At 56.6% G+C, this 18,073-nt stretch overlaps 1 protein-coding gene and 1 non-coding gene across 2 annotated transcripts in view; both read left to right on the top strand.

The window, feature by feature from the left end:
* Positions 1 to 6,027: 6,027 nt before the first annotated feature.
* Positions 6,028 to 18,073, top strand: part of LOC102965145 (transient receptor potential cation channel subfamily M member 4) — a 61,713-nt gene continuing 49,667 nt past the window's right edge. Inside the window, 18 exon segments of the mRNA XM_042969140.1 lie at positions 6,028 to 6,507; positions 6,853 to 6,927; positions 7,240 to 7,314; positions 7,634 to 7,855; positions 9,017 to 9,163; positions 9,263 to 9,397; positions 9,804 to 9,887; positions 10,085 to 10,216; positions 10,698 to 10,760; positions 10,907 to 10,986; positions 11,261 to 11,405; positions 11,915 to 12,102; positions 13,225 to 13,447; positions 14,078 to 14,241; positions 14,372 to 14,499; positions 15,492 to 15,585; positions 16,029 to 16,110; positions 16,828 to 17,028. Coding sequence (XP_042825074.1) covers positions 6,397 to 6,507; positions 6,853 to 6,927; positions 7,240 to 7,314; positions 7,634 to 7,855; positions 9,017 to 9,163; positions 9,263 to 9,397; positions 9,804 to 9,887; positions 10,085 to 10,216; positions 10,698 to 10,760; positions 10,907 to 10,986; positions 11,261 to 11,405; positions 11,915 to 12,102; positions 13,225 to 13,447; positions 14,078 to 14,241; positions 14,372 to 14,499; positions 15,492 to 15,585; positions 16,029 to 16,110; positions 16,828 to 17,028 — 2,349 coding nt within the window. The 5' untranslated portion in view covers positions 6,028 to 6,396.
* On the top strand, positions 15,822 to 15,923 carry LOC122234450. Its single transcript, XR_006212238.1, has one exon. It is a non-coding gene; the product is annotated as a U6 spliceosomal RNA (small nuclear RNA).

Below are 18,073 nucleotides of genomic sequence, written 5' to 3'. Positions count from 1 at the left end.
TTGAGTGTCTGTGTATCTGTCCTGCATCCTGGGGCTAGAGTGTCTTGAGATGTTGGGGTGGGTGGAGAGAAGCTGAAGTCCAGAGACTGCTTTTCAGAGCCTGAGAGCAGAGGCAGAACTTTCCCCCAAGGTCTGAAGGCGGTGGTTGGCCGGCTTCCTAGGCATAAGTCCAAGGCGGAGGCTGGGACCTGGTCTGGGTCCGAGTGCGGGGTCAGAGCCGAAGACAACGTCCCCTGCCCTTAAGAGAGACTGAGGGCGAAGGCCAAGCCCCTTCCGTAGTTGGTCTGACGGAGGAGTCCCGAGAAGCTGCAGAGCCGGTGGGCAGCCTCTGTGTGGGCGGGGTGGAACGAACCATTAGCTTCGTTCGCCAGGGGAGGCCTGCAGGCCGTACTATCGTCAGCGTGGGGGGTGAGGGTGCCGCGTGCAGTTCCCAAGGTGGGCGCAGGGGGTGCAGAGTAAGGTGCACTCGCCGACCGGCCATTCACCCCACCTTCCAACCTGAGCGCGTGTCTCCGGGAGCCGCCCCCGCCTTAAAATCCAACCTTTAGTCCCACCTCACCGCCGGTCCAGCCCTGCTGTCCCGTGCGGCGCTAGGGCTAGCGCGCGCCACCTCCGGGATCCGGGGTCGCGACTCGCATTCCACGCCGCGCGCCACTAGCTCCAGGTGACATCATCCCCCTGCCGGGCTCCGCCTCCCGCCCCAGCCGCCGCACGCCGCGAGCTTATTGGCCGGCGTTCCTTGAGCCCCGCCTTCCGCTCTCCGCCCGCGCGACCCCTCCCAGTCCGTGCGGAGGCGGGGTTTAGCCACCGGCCGGCTCCGACGACGCCTTCCATTGGCCATTCAGGGCCGTCTGTCAGTCTTCTGTTAAAGGGGCCACGACCGCACGGGAGCTTGGGGGGGGAGGGAGGAGGAATTTTTTTGGGGGGGAGGTGGGATTTTGGGGGCGCTGGTGGGCACCCCTGGATCTGGCGGCTTCGGCCTCGCGGGGGGGAGGCTGAACGGTGATAGGGGCAGGGGGCTATTTTAGGGGGTAGAGGTCTGTGAGACTGTGAGGGGGAGGGGGGTCCCCAGCGCCCAAGCCGGAGCCAGAGACGCGGAGCCCGCGCGAGCGGCGGAGACAGGGCTCCGGAGCCACAGATCCGGGCCCCGGCCGCCGCCAGGGGCCCCGCCCGGTCCCCCCACCCCACCCCACGTCCCTCCTGCAGCCCAGCTCCGCCCGCAGCCGCCGCGGACCAGGTAGGTGAGAGCCCGGCCCAGCCCGCTTGGCAGCGCCCACCCCGGGGACCCCTCGCCGAGCCTCCCTCGCCTTGCCGAGATCCCGGACTCCCTTCTTTATAGCCGGGGGCCCTGGAGCCCAGATTCCACAGCCCAACCCCAGACACTCAGGCGTGCCCCTCCCGGTTCTCAGAGTCCCCAACCGAACCCTAGAATTCCAGGCGTACTGCCGCCTTGCGCCTCGTCCAGGGCCCAGGAGCCTGGATTTCTCAGCTCAGCCCCGGGAGCCTCCTCTGGACCTACATTCTCCTCCTCGGCCCAGTCCCGGGAGCTCCAGACACCTGCTGTGGCTGTGTCAGATCTCCCAGCTAGGGCCAGCTGCCCCCCGTCGCGTCTGCATAGTCCCCTATTCGTGCACCGGGTCTGCCCATCTCCAGCCTTCCGGCTTGAACAGCCAGCCCGGTCCCTCAGTCCAGGCCGGCTCGGCGGCCGCCCTGGACACAGGCCCGCTCTGGAGCTGTCCATGGTCAGCTCACTCGGCAGCCTCACCTCCCCCACCTCCTGCTGTTGCTGCCGCCGGGGAGGGGGCGCCTGCGGCGCGGGGATCCCCCCAGCCGCGCCTTTGACCCGGAGATACCCGGGCCCTCTCTGACCCGGGCGCCTGGGCCTCAGGGCTCCTCTGGCCAGCCTCTCGGCCGCGTCCTCAGTACCCCAGGTTTCTGGGACCCCAGCTGCTTCTCGAGGAGTCAGGGCTTCTGAATGTTCCTGCCTAGTCCACCTCAGGGACCTTGGCACCCAGGGATTCAGCTCCCACCTGACTCTGGGAACCCTGTCAGTGTTCACTCCATCTGCCTAAAGGCCCTAGCTGGTAGCCCCCAGCCCCTCAGGACCTGGGAATCGAGTTTCCCAGCTCTTGCCCCCTTTAGAAACCCAGTTCAGCAGCCCCTGTGCCCCTCAGGCAATTAGACCCAGGCTCCTGGCACCCCAGCGGCTGCCTGATTAGGGATTCAGGCACCATGACTCTCTCCCTTTCAGGGGCTTGGAATGCAATTCTTAATGCAATTCTCTGCCTTCTGCCCACCTTCCCCCCTTGGAGACCTAGATGCTTTGTCCCAGGTCCTGTATCCCCTTCAGGGACCCAGGGGTTCAGACCCCAGCTTCTGTACTGCTCACCAAAGCCACCTGCCACAGCCCTCCTTCCCAACAAGGACTTGGGCTCCGAGCTTCCATCCCCTGTCCTTTATCTCCAGGAGTCCAGGCCCCCACCAAGTATCTAGACCCTTAGCTCTAACTCTTAGGAACCCAGGTTCCCACAGCCTCACAAACCCCATCTACGTGACCTCTCCCTTGGCCTTAACAAACCCCTGCCTCGTCCCCATATCATCTCAGGTGCTGGGGGCTCTCTACTCTCTTCCCTGAGACCCAGCTTCCTGAGATGTTTCCAACACCCCATCGAGATGTTCCTATGTTATGATGTCTCATCCTCTGAGTACACCTTCTCAGGCTGATGAGCCAAACATACACCCCTTCCTCTAGATGTGTTCTGTGACCTAGGTTCATCAGATGATCTAGAACCTACCCGCTATCTTCCATATTTCCGGTTAAACTGTGCTCTTGCAATGCTCTAGATTCATTCTAAATCTGCGAACACTCTCAGTCAATATCTCTGTTCCGTTTTCACCCAAGGCATATTCTAAATTCTAGACTAGGCGGTCAATTCTAGGCGTGTGTTTCCCTAAGGAATTCAAATATCTTGGTAGTGCCCCCAAGCTAAATGCTGATCCCACCTTCTCCTCACACGTGTTCCAGATTTTTAGAAACCAGAACTTGCTTATTCTCTGCGAAAATTTTATTTTAGGTGTGTTCTAGGCTCAGCCACATCCTTGGCATTGTTCTAGATTCCTTTCTCTCCCCGGGGACATTCTACATTCTAGAACATGTGTGTTCCAGTTATGGGCTCTAGCCTTTTTCCAAACCGTGCTATGAATTTTAAAATGCCCTTTCCTGTTTTAGGTTCCAATCCAATTCTGCGGTCTTAAATCTAAAGGATCCCCACTGAAATGTTGTACGTCTTCCCCCCTTTTCAGGTACTGGGTTCTAGGCCCATCCATTCCCACCTTTTCTGTCCATCTTTTCCCTAATGTGACCTTTGTGTAGAACTTATCTCCTGGCGGATCGTGGGCTTCCTCCTCCATCTGCTACGTTAGCATTCTTAGCAGGCTCTAGGCTCATCTCCTCTTTTTGGAGTCTTCAGCTAGAAATGTCCTCATTTCCAGAACATCTCTCCCCCCTTCCTTTGCCAGCTCAGTCCTTATGCCAGTAGATTCCCAATTCCCAGCCTGCTTCTGCATCTTCCCCCAGGCACTTCTAAGTTCCAGGCAGACTCCTTGCTACTTTCTAGGGTTTTTTCCCCACCTCCGGGGCCTGTTCTCAATTCTGAAGCAAGTCTTCTCCCTTCTGTCTATCATGTAGACACATGATAAAGCTAAGAGTGTGGCTCCCGATTTGTTCTTTGTTGTACCTGCACCCCTGGTGGGTGTCACTTTCTAGATTATTTCTCCTGACTGGGTTCGTTATGCATTGCATTAGGTATGTTCTTAGATATCATTCTGCACCCCTTTGTGTTCAGGGTTCTTGGGTGACCCAGATACTCTTTAACATATTGGATTGCTTTTGGCTGGTTCAAGATTCTAGGTCTGGGTTCTAGAATGTGCCCCTCCCTCTCCTTAGCCCTATGTGAGGATTTTACTGTACATTTTCTGCCCTCTGTGCTGTATTCACGCCAGTGGCTTTCTAGATTCTACATCCAGCCTTGCTAAATCTCATTTCCTTCTCAGTGCATTTGAAGTTCTGGAGGGGCTTCTCTAAAACATCTTGTTTGCATCTCCTGAGTAGGTTCTGGGTCTTAGACACGATGTTGGTCTTGACCTGTCTCCTTATAAACATTGTCATGAGTTTGGCCTCTGAGTGCTGGCATGCCGGTGTCTAGATTCCCAGGTGCACCTCTTCAAAGACCAAGGCGACTGTCTGCCTCCTCTCCCAGGTTCCAGGGCCCTCCAGCCCCTCCTCTTCTCACTGGAGTCCAAGACCCCAGTTCCAGGTTTTGGACATAGTCTGCACATTGGGTGGGGCTGGGAACTATCCACTCTCAGAACCGGTTATGCTGCTGCCTGAAGGGACAGAAGGAAAGGAGGGAACAGAGCGAAAGTCCCTTCTGTTTTCCACCGGGCCAGCTGGACCCGTCTGACCTGATGTGTGTGGAGGGAGCGGCTCAGGAGACCTCCCTTTATCTCCGCCCACAGCTCATGCACCCAGATTCCTGGGACCTGGGGGCCTGGACTCCTAGGTTCTGGGGGAAGAGGGGTCTGAAGGCTGGGATTTCTGGGTCTGAGGTTGGAGATTGAAAGCTCAGATTCTTGTGTCCCTGTCTGACCCCCAAGGATTGGGGAAGAAGCGGCTGGAGGCTCAGACTCCTGGGTCTAGGGGAAAGAAGGGAATTGGGGACCTAGCCTCCTGTGACCTGAGGTAGGAGGGAGCTGGATCTTGGACTCCTAGGCTGTGGGAGATGGCTAGCAAATGGAGTGGTTTTTAGATTCTTCTGGAGCTGGGATCCAGATATCTGGAAAATTGAGGGCAGGATTTGGGCTGTATAGGTCACATCACTGTGACCTTATACGGTGCCACTGACCTAATTCTGTGACCCCAGTTCCTTGGCTTCCTGAATGCATGGTTCTCGTTTGAGCTTCCGGTTTCTCACTCATGCAGTGGGTTAATGCCGGCCCCCAGCAGGGTCAGAACAGGGAGAGACTGATTTTCCCATATCGACTCAGGCAATGGGTCACCTGGCTTTGGTTTCTCTGCCTAGACTGGTCCTAGATTTGCTGCCAGTGCCTGATGGCGTCTGGCCTCGGTTTCCCCAGATGCTCTCACCTAGGTAGCTGGGCCTGATTTCGTGAGAGCAATGGGTTTCAGTTTATCCGGTGCCATGATCAGAATGGATGCACCTCAGTTTCTTCAGTACAAAGCCTGGGTTGCCCCGCCTCAGTTTCCACCATGTAGTATCCGAATGGCCGTGCCTCAGTTTCTCGACGGGGCCGGTCTCTGTTCCCTGCCCCCTCCCCACTCCCGCAGGCCAGCACCGCCGCCATGATGTGCGAGGTGATGCCCACCATCAGCGAGGATGGCCGGCGGGGCTCGGCGCTGGGCCCGGACGAGGCGGGCGGCGAGCTGGAGCGCCTTATGGTCACGATGCTCACGGAGCGCGAGCGCCTGCTGGAGACGCTGCGCGAGGCGCAGGACGGGCTGGCTACGGCACAGTTGCGGCTGCGCGAGCTGGGCCACGAGAAGGACTCGCTGCAGCGCCAGCTCAGCATCGCTCTGCCCCAGGTCTGGGCGGCACCGGGGCGGGGCTTGCGGGAGGCGGGACCTCGACCACTGAAGGCGCGGAGGGGGCGGTCCGGAAGGGGCGGGACTTGGCGCTTAGAAAGGAGGGGGGGGGAAGACCTTGCCGGTGATGGGCGGGGCCTGAGCCGCGGAAAGGGGCGGGGATTTAGCAGGGAGGGGCGGGGCCTTCAAACTTGCAGTCCTATGTAATGAGGGACGTGGGGAAAGGATTGATCTAATTGTCCGGTTCCTGCCCACATCTGGACAGGAGTTTGCGGCTCTGACGAAAGAGCTGAACTTATGTCGGGAGCAGCTGCTGGAGCGGGAGGAAGAGATTGCAGAGCTGAAGGCGGAGCGGAACAACACGCGGGTGAGGGGGAGGGGTGTGGGGGCGGGGCCTAAGCGGGGCGGGCGGGGCCACGGGGGTTTGCAGCCTGACCCATCTTATCTTTACCCATCTTGCCTCCCTACTACCACTGCCTGGCTGTCTCCTCTGGTCCCCTCCTTGCTTCATATTTTCTCTCCTATCTCCGTAATGGTTCTCTCTTCCTGCACTACTCCTTCCTTGACCATGCCCCGACGTTTCATATCCTTCTCTCTTTTCCCGACCTCTCTCCTTTACCCCTATGCTTGGCTCCACCCCTTCCTCCGTGTGTCCGTCCCACCTGTCTGAACCACCCTTGTCCTGACTCTGCCTCTCTTCCCTTGCCTCTTTTCCTTGGCCCGGTGACCTAACCCTGTAGCTTCTCCTTGAACACCTGGAATGCCTGGTGTCCAGGCACGAGAGGTCACTGCGCATGACCGTGGTAAAGCGCCAGGCCCAGTCCCCGGGTGGGGTCTCTTCCGAGGTGGAGGTGCTCAAGGCTCTAAAATCCCTCTTCGAGCATCACAAGGCCCTGGATGAGAAGGTAGGAAAATCGGATGCAGAACGAAAGGCTGTGGTTGGCTGGGGCTTCCCTGGATAGGACAGATTCTGGCTGTGATTGATTGGGGATGTCCTAAATGGGAAGAATGTTGCCTGAGATTGATTGGGACATGCCACTTCAGATTGGGACTTGACTGATAACAGAAAAATTAATTGGGGGGGGGGGGGGCTGCCAGTGGGTGGGGCTGCCTTGGTAACTGGCTGGAGCTGCACACCCACCATAGACAGAGTAATGCTCGTGTTGCCCCATCAGGACGTCCCAGGGGTTTTCTGCCTGTCCTAGATTGGGTCTGATCTCCACTTCACTCTGTCCTGTTCCCAACCCCAGGTCCGGGAGCGGCTGCGGATGGCGCTGGAGCGGGTGGCGGTGCTGGAGGAGGAGTTGGAGCTAAGCAATCAGGAGGTGGGGGCGTGGCCAAGAAGGAGGCGGGACTAAGGGGCTACCAATGGGGCGAAGTTGATTGGGTGGGTTCGGGGCTAAGGGCAAGAACTGACTGCGGAGGAAATAGTTGGACGGGGAAAGTTAAGACTGTAGAGGACAGGGCCACAAGGAGGCTAAGGGGATGAGTAAGGGCGGACTCCATGCTGGGCGGCCAAGGAGAGATACAAGGATAGACTGGGGGTTGGGATGGCCTCAGCAGGACCAGAGCCAGTGAGAAGTAGAATTGGGGGCTCTAGGACTCCCTTTATCCTGATCTCCCTTTCCCGTTCCCAGACCCTGAGCCTTCGAGAGCAGCTGTCTAGGCGCCGGTCGGGGCTGGAGGAGCCCGGCAAGGAGGGGGATGGGCAGGTGAGAGATGCAAGTACCTCGCTCCCCTTGCTTTTCAAGGATCCCCATCCCCGTGACCTCCACTCAGCCCCCTGACTTTGTGATGGTCCGTTTAATGTTTGATGCGATCCTCAATGTCTCTATGACATCTGAAGTCCTAAGAGCCTTACTGGCCTTTGACCTCTGATTCAAGTCATCTAGCTAACTTCTGTGACCTCCAGGACCCTTACTGGTCTTTGATTCCCCTCCCCTCCGTCAACTTTCTCCTTATATCCTCTCTCTATCTCTGTGTCCCCCACTCTGGGTTCTGTCCCCTTTTCTCTCACTGTCCCTACTCCAGCCCCTTGCCAACGGCCTTGGTCCTGGCGGGGATTCGAACCGGCGCACAGCGGAGCTGGAGGAGGCCCTGGAGAGGCAGCGTGCGGAGGTGTGCCAGCTGCGGGAGCGCCTGGCGGTGTTGTGCCGCCAGATGAGCCAGCTGGAGGAGGAGCTGGGCACCGCCCACCGCGAGCTGGGTAAGGCCGAGGAAGCTAACGCCAAGCTCCAGCGCGACCTCAAGGAGGTGAGGCCGGAGCCCCTGCTGGGCTGCCCTCTGTCCCTCCCTCCCCCTAACCCTCCCCGTCCCCCTTCGCCCGAAGTCACAGAGCTCAGGAATGGTGCAGCCCGGATTCAGTCCACAAGCTGTGTGGACTCTCCTCCTCTCTGAGCCTCAGTTTCCTCACCTGTACGATGGGATGTATGACCCTTGCCAGAGGGTTGGAACATGACGCATACATGGTAGGCGCCCAATGACTGTCGTAGTTAGGTTATTGTTGGAAAATTCTCTGGGCTTCTAAGTTGAATTCCTTTGTCTGCATTTCACCCCATCCTGGTTGAGGCCCCTTGAGCCTAAGTCCTATGCCCCTGGGACTGCTGGGAAGTGTAGGGTATGGATTCTGGAAGTCATCTGATGAGAAACGAGAGTGAGCCTTTTTCTTCATCACTGGGACTTGCGCCTCAGATTTTGAACCTCGGTGGCACTGGGACCTGTCGGAAAGTGTGGTCCCGCCTCACGGGCTCCCGGACGGAAGTCCATCTCCCATGAGACCCTGGGGCACCGTCTTAGGTTTTCTAAGCATGTGTGACCCTGGGGCTCTTGGGAGATGCTGCCTCCTTCATGGAAGGGACTTTTGTTTTTTATGAGACCCTAGGGCACTTGCTCTGTGGTTCTAAGCCTAGGCTGTGCTAGAAGTTGCTGAAAACCTAAGGCCTGGATTTTTTTTTTTTTAAGTAGTTTATTATTTTTTAAGTAGGCTCTGCCCCCAGTGTGGGGCTTGAACTCATGACCACCAGATCGAGGGTTGCATGCTCTACTGACCGAACCAGCCAGGCGCCCTAAGGCCTGGATTTTTGAGGGAAGTGGGCCAAGAAGAGTGAAGACTTCCCTTCCATGGACCTTAGGTCATCCATAGGGGGAGGGTCTCAGACAGTACTGCCCTAGAAGCTCATGGAAAGCGTGGTACCACCATTTCAACCCTCCGGTGGTCGGTCGGGGTCTTAACGTTGGCTATTCCTGGGAGTTCTTGGCAGGTGTGGTTCCATCGTTCTGACGCCCCGATGCGGGAGACTTCATTTCCCAGGATGCCCTGGGGTGTCCGATCCGGGGTTCTAAGCCTACCCTTCCCCCCCCCCCCCGGGGCTTTCTGGGAGCTGTGGTCCACGTGAACGTTTGCCCCCTCCGCAGGCGCTTGCGCAGCGGGAGGATATGGAGGAGCGGATCACGACGCTGGAGAAGCGCTACCTGAGTGCCCAGCGTGAGGCCACGTCGCTGCACGACGCCAACGACAAGCTGGAGAACGAGCTGGCCAGCAAGGAGTCGCTGTACCGGCAGGTGAGGGCGTGGCCAGGGAGGTGCTGTGGGGGCGAGGCCGTGGCCCGTGTGACCTAGCTTCTCCCGCTCTCCCCGTCCCCCATCCCTGTCCTCCCCCAGAGTGAAGAGAAGAGCCGTCAGCTAGCCGAGTGGCTGGACGACGCCAAGCAGAAGCTTCAGCAGACGCTGCAAAAGGCAGAGACCTTGCCTGAGATAGAGGCCCAGCTGGCCCAGCGCGTGGCTGCGCTCAACAAAGTGAGGAGAGGCCAGGGGCGGGAGTGTGGGGTGTGGCGTCTGGGGATGAGACGGGGGTCTTCCGTCTAGTAGGGTAGGAGACTTGCAGCTGGGATTCTGGGGAAAGGGGCGGCGCCCGGGGTCCAGGAAAGTGAGGGAGCTTCGAATGCAGGCAGGGCCTGGAGGTTTGGGGGGGGGGGTGTTTTCTAGTCTGTCCTGAAAGGATGGCTCCGAACGCAAAAGAGACAGAACAGATCCTGAGGAAAAGACGGGGCCTGAATCCTAGCGCGGAGTCTGTAGCCCTTCGAAGGAGGAGCCTGGAGCGCGGGGGGCGGGGCCTGGCATCCAGCCTTGGGGGAGGCGGGACCTTGAGCCCAACTGAGTCCTCGCGGAGCAAAGTCAGATGCCTTGGGGTTCCGTCCACTAGGCCGAGGAACGTCATGGGAATTTCGAGGAGCGGCTTCGGCAGCTGGAGGCCCAGCTGGAGGAAAAGAACCAGGAGCTGCAACGGGTGAGCAGGCGGAAGACGGGAGAGGGTGGGGCTTTGAAGCGGCGGGGGTGGGGGGGGTGGGGGGGGGTGGGGGGGGAGGGCAGGGGGAGGAGCTGAGGTGAGGGGGCAGAGTCGGGGGCGGGAGCTGAGAGCAGGGGCGGTGCTCTGGGCCGGGGGCGGGGGGGCTTGATCACCCCCTTCCGCCGACGTTTGGGCAGGCCCGGCAGCGGGAGAAGATGAACGATGACCACAACAAGCGGCTGTCAGAGACAGTGGACAAATTGCTGAGCGAGTCCAATGAACGGTTACAGCTGCACCTCAAGGAGCGCATGGGGGCGCTGGAGGAGAAGGTGTGCCCCGGCCCGACCCAGGACTCCAGTAACCTGGAATCCTGGACCGCCCCTTGCCCGAATCCCGGGGCCCGAGACCTTTCCCCGTAATGTTACTTGAGATCCCACACCTGGGCATTGCGAGTTCGAATCCAACAGACTTCTCTGGTCTGGCTGGCACCATTCTTTCACCTGGTCTAAACACCCCGAGGGCTGAATTCGGGGGCACCCAGAGCCTGAGTTCTTGGCTTTTCCCCAAGCCTCTGATCCTTGGGACCCTCAAACTTTGAATCTTCATGATGCAGGATGCCAAATTGTGGGGCTCCCGGGGATTCCCCTCCCCAGATGCATCTTTGGCCCCACAACCCCCATGCCCTCCAGCTCACTAGTCATGCCCACCTCATTCCCCTGGGGTTGCCTTCGGCCAGTCCCTGGACGCTTACAGCCCCCAGGACATGCCTGTTTCAGGCTCCACCCCTCACTGCGCCCTTGTCCTCCACAGAATTCACTGAGTGAGGAGATCGCCAACATGAAGAAGCTTCAGGACGAACTGCTGCTCAACAAGGTAAGGAGGGGCCTGGAAGACCCCGGGGGTGGGGGTGGGGGGGTGCCTGGGACCAGGGACACGGAGCGGGCATTGCTGGGAGGGGAAGGCTGTTTCTCGGGGGTGGGGCAGATTCTGACGCGGTGCTTCCGACTTTCTCCCACCAGGAGCAGCTCTTGGCAGAGATGGAGCGGATGCAGATGGAGATCGACCAGCTGCGGGGCAGGCCACCGTCCTCCTACTCCAGGTGACCACAGTCCTTCTGCCCACAGGAGCCCCCTTGGCCAAGCGCAACCTTTCTGATGGCCGGGTCTTCCCCACCCCCCCGCTCCCTGTCCTCCCGAAGCTTCCGCTGACTCCTGTTATTTTTGACGCCTGACTTCGTGACTTCTGACCTTTCCTGACCTCTGACTTCAGATCCCTCGCCCCGTCCCCTGACCCCAGGCCGTTTCCCATGACTCCTGACCTCTCTTCCCTTTTCCTGACCCCTTGGTCTCTGACTGCCCTCTCCGTGCCCACAGGTCTCTCCCCGGTAGTGCCCTGGAACTTCGTTACTCCCAGGCACCCACATTACCTTCCGGTGCCCATCTGGACCCCTATGGGGCCGGCGGTGGCCGGGCAGGCAAGAGGGGCCGCTGGTCAGGGGTCAAGGATGAGTCCTCCAAGGTCAGCAGCCACTTCTGGGGCCTGGACTGAGCAGGGGGTGGCGTCCAATGGCTCTGGAAGGGGGCTGGGCTGAGAAACAGGGTCTCCTGGACCCATGCTGTCTTTTTTTTCCTCCCACAACTCCATCATCCCTACTTGCCCGAACATCTATTCACGTGGATATCCTGCTACCTGGTGAGAACTTTACAGGAATGATGAGGTGGGGAGAGGGGTGGGGTCTGGGGATGGGCAGGGTATAGAATCCTACAGTGGGGGTGTAGGTGAAGAAAGGAAGGGGGCTGGGTCGAGGAAAATGGTGGAATCAGGAGACGGGATAGAGTCATGGCTGGTCAAGGCAAGGGACTTGTCAAGAGACAAAGTCGGGTGGGATCACATGGTGTGGCCAGTCATTTTCAGGGGACACGGGCAGGGTCATGGAGGGTGGATAAGATCAGTACAGGTGAGGGAAGACCCAGCACCTACTTTGGCCACCACCCACCTGGCATCCTTCTGTCCCCACACAGAGACAGGAGTGGGAGCGGTCTGCCCCTGCGGGGTCCATGCCACCCCCGTTCCCTGGGGAGCTGGATGGCTCAGACGAAGAGGAGGCTGAGGGGATGTTTGGAGCTGAGCTACTCTCCCCCAGCGGACAGGCCGACGTGCAGACGCTGGCCATCATGCTTCAAGAGCAGCTGGAAGCCATTAACAAGGAGATCAAGTGAGCACTGGCCCAGTTTTTCTCTGCCCTGCCTGAGCTGACCCCATAGCCCCTCTGGCTCTGGAGACTGATCTGAAGGTCTGAGCGTATCTCCTGTCCTACTATCTTCAAGGAACTCCCCCAGCCCAACGCTCCCTCCAGTAACGAGGATACCCCAGGAAACACCCAGAAGTCTCCTATGTTATGTGCTTCTTATCTATCTATCTATCTATCTATCTATTGTTTTATCTATCCATCTATCTATCTATGTATCCATCTATCATCTTTCTATCTATTCCCCAGCCAGTATTCACAATTGCCCAATACACCAAAGACTGCATCCTGAAATGCCAAAGTTCTTAAGCCACTACACCAAGAGTCCTCTGATACACCATGGAGGTCATGGCTTCACACAACTAATGCCCAGAGTCCCCCAGTATCCCAAGAATCTCAACACAACAAAAGGTCTCCAATCCAAAACACCAAGAATCTCATCCTAATACTTCAAGAACCTCAACTCAAGATACCAAGAATTTTTACCTAATATAACAAGAATCCTCAATTTATTATAAATCCTCCACTGCCATAAAGTCTACCCTGACTTCCCAGAAATTGCCTTATTTGGCAATTTTCTAACAACAACTCTTCGTGGGTCTCAGCAGATATACCAACATGACCACCACTTTCCATCCAAAGTCATTCATTCTGAGTTGAAGCATCGATTCACATACCAAATGACTCCATGAACTTCTACATCCTAGGTGGACCTCAGAGTCTTTGATCTTATTCTGATCTTATTATGATCTTGCTCTTTTTCTCTCCTCCTTGGAATTTGACCTCCCGCTCTGTAATCTTTACGATTTTACGGAACCATGAGCTTATCATCCTGGTAGCCTTGATGCAGACCCTAATCATCCTGTTGTCCCCCATTCCTCCATGATCTCTGGAACTATGATGATCCCTTGACTCCCATTGAACCCATGAGGCCATGATGAATACCCCAAGACCCTCTAACCTCATTGTGCTTTCCCCAGAAATTCTTTGTGCGCTATCAAGCCTTCCTGGCCCTTTGGGATCCCCAGACTCTGTCCCCCATTGCCTGCCTCTGTCCTCTCATGCACTCTCCCCCCATTCCCTCCTCAGGCTCATCCAAGAGGAGAAGGAGACAACAGAACAAAGGGCTGAGGAGCTGGAGAGCCGGGTGTCTGGCTCTGGCCTGGACTCACTGGGCCGCTACCGCAGTAGCTGCTCACTGCCCCCCTCCCTCACTACCTCTACCCTTGCCAGCCCCTCCCCTCCCAGCTCTGGCCACTCAACACCCCGTCTGGCACCTCCTAGCCCTGCCCGCGAGGGCACCGACAAAGCTGTGAGTGTTCTGAAATCCTTCATTTGGTGGGGTGGCCAGGGGAAGTCAGATACAGGGCTCCCCAACAAACAGCAACAATAGCCCCTCACACCAGTGATTTCCAAAAGTAACCTTAGCTCTTCCTAAAAGTTCCAACTTAAAGGGCATAAAGCCTGAGCTACTGAGTTTATGAACCTTAACTTGAACTTTAGTCAAGTCTGGCCTGCTTTTACCTGTTTTATGCATTAAGTTTCTACAAGGTTTTTTTTGTGACTAAACATATATTTGAGAACTACCATTAGATCATCAGAATTGACCTTTGGGGAGGAATAAGGTATATTAGTCTTATTTTATTGCCTTAAACCCAGTTTCCCAGCTTCCAAAATGAGTAACTTATTAGCTTTCCTTGAGTCTGAGCAGATCCCACTTCTGACACCAGAAGCTAGGCTACGTGAACAATGGTCAAGCTCCAGTGGGACTCATTGCTGTTATATTTCTGCAACTCACCCCTACTTGATCTAGGCTACCTTCAGAAATGGTACCCAGAACCAAGGCCATTCCAGACACTCCCTAGTAGACATCCCAACTAATGAAGAGCCCCCAACATGACCCCTCCAATTCATTTCAGGATCTCTGCTTTTCTGTCCCCAGAATCATGTCCCCAAGGAGGAAGCTGGTGCTCCACGAGGGGAGGGACCAGCCATACCAGGAGACACCCCACCTCCCACTCCCCGCTCTGCCCGTCTTGAGAGAATGACGCAGGCCTTGGCACTGCAAGCAGGATCCCTGGAAGATGGGGGGCCTTCACGGGGAAGGTCAGCAGGGACAAAGGATGGGATGGGGAGGGGCTTGCTTGGGAGGATGTATCAGGGGGATGGACAAGGACTTGGGAGAAGAGGAGACATCCTAGATGGAGTCGACCCTTACTCTGTCCTGCTCACCCAGTGAAGGCACCCCAGATTCCCTGCACAAAGCCCCCAAGAAGAAGAGCATCAAGTCATCCATAGGCCGTCTCTTTGGCAAGAAGGAGAAGGGACGAATGGGACCACCAGGCCGGGACAGCTCTTCTCTGGGTGAGTACTCTGATGCCAACCCTGTTTTCCTTTCTCTCTCCCTTTCTCCCTTTTGCCCTTCCTTCCTTCCTTCCTTTCTTCCTTCCTTCCTTCTTTCCTTCCTTCCTCCCTCCCTCCCCTCTTTCCTACCTTCCTTTGTTCCTCCCTTCCATCTTCTTTTTCACAAATTCACTTGACATTCATGTGAGTCTAGGATGTGAAAGGGGTCGGACTCAGCAGAGGTAGCAAGAAGGAGGAAGGACAAGGAGAAGGCACTCTGAGCCCTGCCTGTGTGACTTGGTGGGGAGAAGGCTAAACAAATTTATTTCATTTACCTCTTTTTAAAAATGGTTATTTATTTCTTTTGAGAGAAAGTGTGCGGGAGCAGGGAGAGGGGCAGAGAGAGGGAGGGAGAGAATCCCAAGCAGGCCCCACACCATCAGTGCAGAGTCTGATGTGGGGCTCGAACTCATGAACCGTCAAGATCATGACCCACGCTGAAATCAAGAGTTGGGCACTCAGTTGACTGGGTCATCCATGCGCCCCAGCCTATTCTTTAGTAGAGAAGGAGAGAGGACCGCTTAAAGGCAAGGCACATGGTGTGCTGAAGCCTGTTCGTACTGGCTTGTGAAAGCCAACTTGCCGGCATTTTTAGTGAGCTGTTTGACATTACCTTGGTAGCTTGAAATTTGTGGGATTCTTTCCGCCATGGAAACCGACAACCACTACAAATCAGGGAATACCCGCTCCCTCCCTGGAGAGCTAGTTGTTAAACATTTACCACCTTACCAAGGCCAGCCCCGGGAAGACATCCCCCTTTTGGGGATGTCCCCAATTCACCGCCTGGGAGGTGCAATTGGTTTCTGCTTGGCTCTGTCATTCCCTCTCTGTGGCCTCATTTACGACTCCCTCGGGACCTCTGCTTCCCTGGCATCCTTCTCAGCATCCCCCAACAGCAAAGAATCTCCTTCCCACTTGAGACTCTCCAAACTCTGGCCCCTCCCTGCCTCCAGCAGGAACACCCTCAGACGAGACACTGGCCACGGATCCTCTGGGGCTAGCCAAGCTGACAGGCCCAGGAGACAAGGACCGAAGGAACAAGAGGAAGTAAGTGCATGCGTGGGGGGGGGGGGGAGGGGAGGGCTGGTGGTTATATGTGAGAAGAAAATGCTGGAAGGGGATTTGCTTGCCTGAGAACTTGGGAACCCCCAAGTTTTTATCATTTTTTTTTTCCTCTTCTTTCTTGATTGGACTGGGGGAGACCACTTACAGAGATTCACTTTTTTTTTTTCCTTAAAACCTCCTTCCAAATTTTCTACTTTCATAAAAAGTGCTTTGGATGCTCACTTTGGCAATGCATATACTAACACTGGAACGATGCAGAGAAGATAGCTTGGCCCCTGTGCAAGGATGACAAGCAAATTCATGAAGCGTTCCATTAAATAACAAAAAAGGGCTGGGGGGAGGGTGATTTGTGGTAAAGGGTCCCATCCTGGAGGGCTGGGGGTCTCTACTCCTGAGAGCTCCTGCCCTAAGCCTCTGTCCCCCAGGCACGAACTTCTGGAAGAGGCCTGCCGCCAGGGCCTGCCCTTCGCTGCTTGGGATGGGCCCACCGTGGTCTCCTGGCTGGAGGTACTGGGGCCCAGAAATGCCCTGATCTTGATCCCCAACTCCTGTGACTGTGACAGCCCTGCCATTGAGTGCTGCCCAACGCCACCCCGCATCCTCCTTGTAGCCCTAAGGGGGGAACGGGACGGAGGCCAGAGGGGGATGAGGCCCTGGGATAGGTCGGCCTCACTGTTGATCTAAACAGCTTCCTCCTTCTTCTCCCCCCATCCCCTGCCCCTTTGGCCATGCCCACCTCGGCCCTACGCTCCTGTGGTCTCTCTCTTTCTCTCTCTGTGTCTCCCCATGTCTCTGACTGCATGGGATTCTCTGTGTCTTCTCTTTTGTCTCCCTCTCCATCTGTGTTTTTGTCATTCCTCACATTTCTTCCCATGTCTCCCTCCCAATGTCATTGGCTTCTTTCTCTCCCCATCTCTCTCTCATCTCTGTATGTCTCTCCTCATCTCTGTCTTTCCCCGTCCCTCTTTCCCCTGTGACTCTGGGGGTTACCCTCTGACTCTCCCCGTTTTTCCCCCTGCTGTGTCTCCCCCTGACGCCCTCTTGTCTGTTTGCCTTGCCCCGTCTCTGTTGCTTCTCACCGCTAACTTTCCCACCTCTCTGTCTCCCCCTCTCTCCTTTTCTTTCTGTTTCTCTCCTGTCTCTCCCGTTTCTGCTCCCATATTGTCTCCGTCTCCATGCGCTGTGTCTTCATTCCCTCCCCGCCCCACCCCTCCTCCGGCCCAGCTGTGGGTAGGCATGCCTGCATGGTATGTGGCCGCCTGCCGGGCCAACGTCAAGAGCGGTGCCATCATGGCCAACCTGTCGGACACGGAGATCCAGCGGGAGATTGGCATCAGCAACCCCCTGCACCGGCTCAAGCTGCGCCTCGCCATCCAGGAAATGGTCTCCCTCACCTCGCCCTCAGCGCCCGCCTCCTCCCGCACGGTGAGTGTCCGGAGGCCAATCCCAGCCCTTGCCGCCTCAGGGCCCCGCCTCTTGTCCTCAGACTAGCCAATACTGGGCTCGCTAACTCCAGCCTGGTCTCTCAGACTCTCTCCCCTTGATCTCTCACCTGGATTATCCCTGGGGTCGAGGGGTGGGGTGGGGGAGGTGTTCCTCCTCAGGTCTCCCTGCCTTCCCTGTACCCCCACACCTCAGTCTGTCTTATACAGAGGGGACCCCATCCTGGAGAAAAAGCCGAATTCATGTGGTTCCTTATAAACCCCTTGATGAGCACCCCCCCCCCCAGCTTAGCACATGCTGCTCCTTTTCCTCGAGCACCACCCCCCGCGCCCCCCACCCCCACCCCGTCCTGTTTCTCCTTCTTATCCTTGAGGCCTCACCTCAAATGTCACCACTTCCAAGAGGCCTCCCTAACTCAGCAACCGAACTGGTCACCCGCCCCATCACCCCAACACATTAACACCTAATTTTCCTCCCTAGTGTTTATTGTCTTCTAATATTTATCCTTTGATCCGTGAAGAAACGAATTCAGCAATTGTTAACTCCTTGCCCTGCTTGCTGTGTGTGTGTGTGTGTGTGTGTGTGTGTGTGTGTGTGCGTGTGTGTGTGCGCGCGCGCACGCGCGTTTATCTGAAGCCCTTGAATGTAATTTGCGGACGTCACTACTGGTTAGCTTGAAAAATGACTTCTGCAGGGCACCTGCTAACAATAAGAACATTCGCCTACGTAGCCACCGTGCCCTCATATCCAGGGACGTTACCATTATCATCAAAGTCATCTATTCAGTCTATTTTCAAATTTCCCCTCGTGCATCCCAGACCCTACCAACTGTGCACTCACGAGGAGCTACATAAATGTTTTTGAATCAGTGTATGAATTCCTAACCCGTGGGGTTGCTGGGTGCAGGTGGCCAATAAATGTGACTACGCATCCCCATATCCCCCCCCCAGCTCCAAACTTTGTCCCATTGCTGTATCTGCAACCTCATTGTGAATCCATCTGTGTGAGGTCAGAGAGGTGACGTTGT

The sequence above is a fragment of the Panthera tigris genome, chromosome E2 (genome assembly GCF_018350195.1).
Source record: "Panthera tigris isolate Pti1 chromosome E2, P.tigris_Pti1_mat1.1, whole genome shotgun sequence".
Lineage (NCBI taxonomy): Eukaryota > Metazoa > Chordata > Mammalia > Carnivora > Felidae > Panthera > Panthera tigris.
Note: the sequence above shows the minus strand (reverse complement) of the source record. Positions and strands in the feature narration are given on the sequence as shown.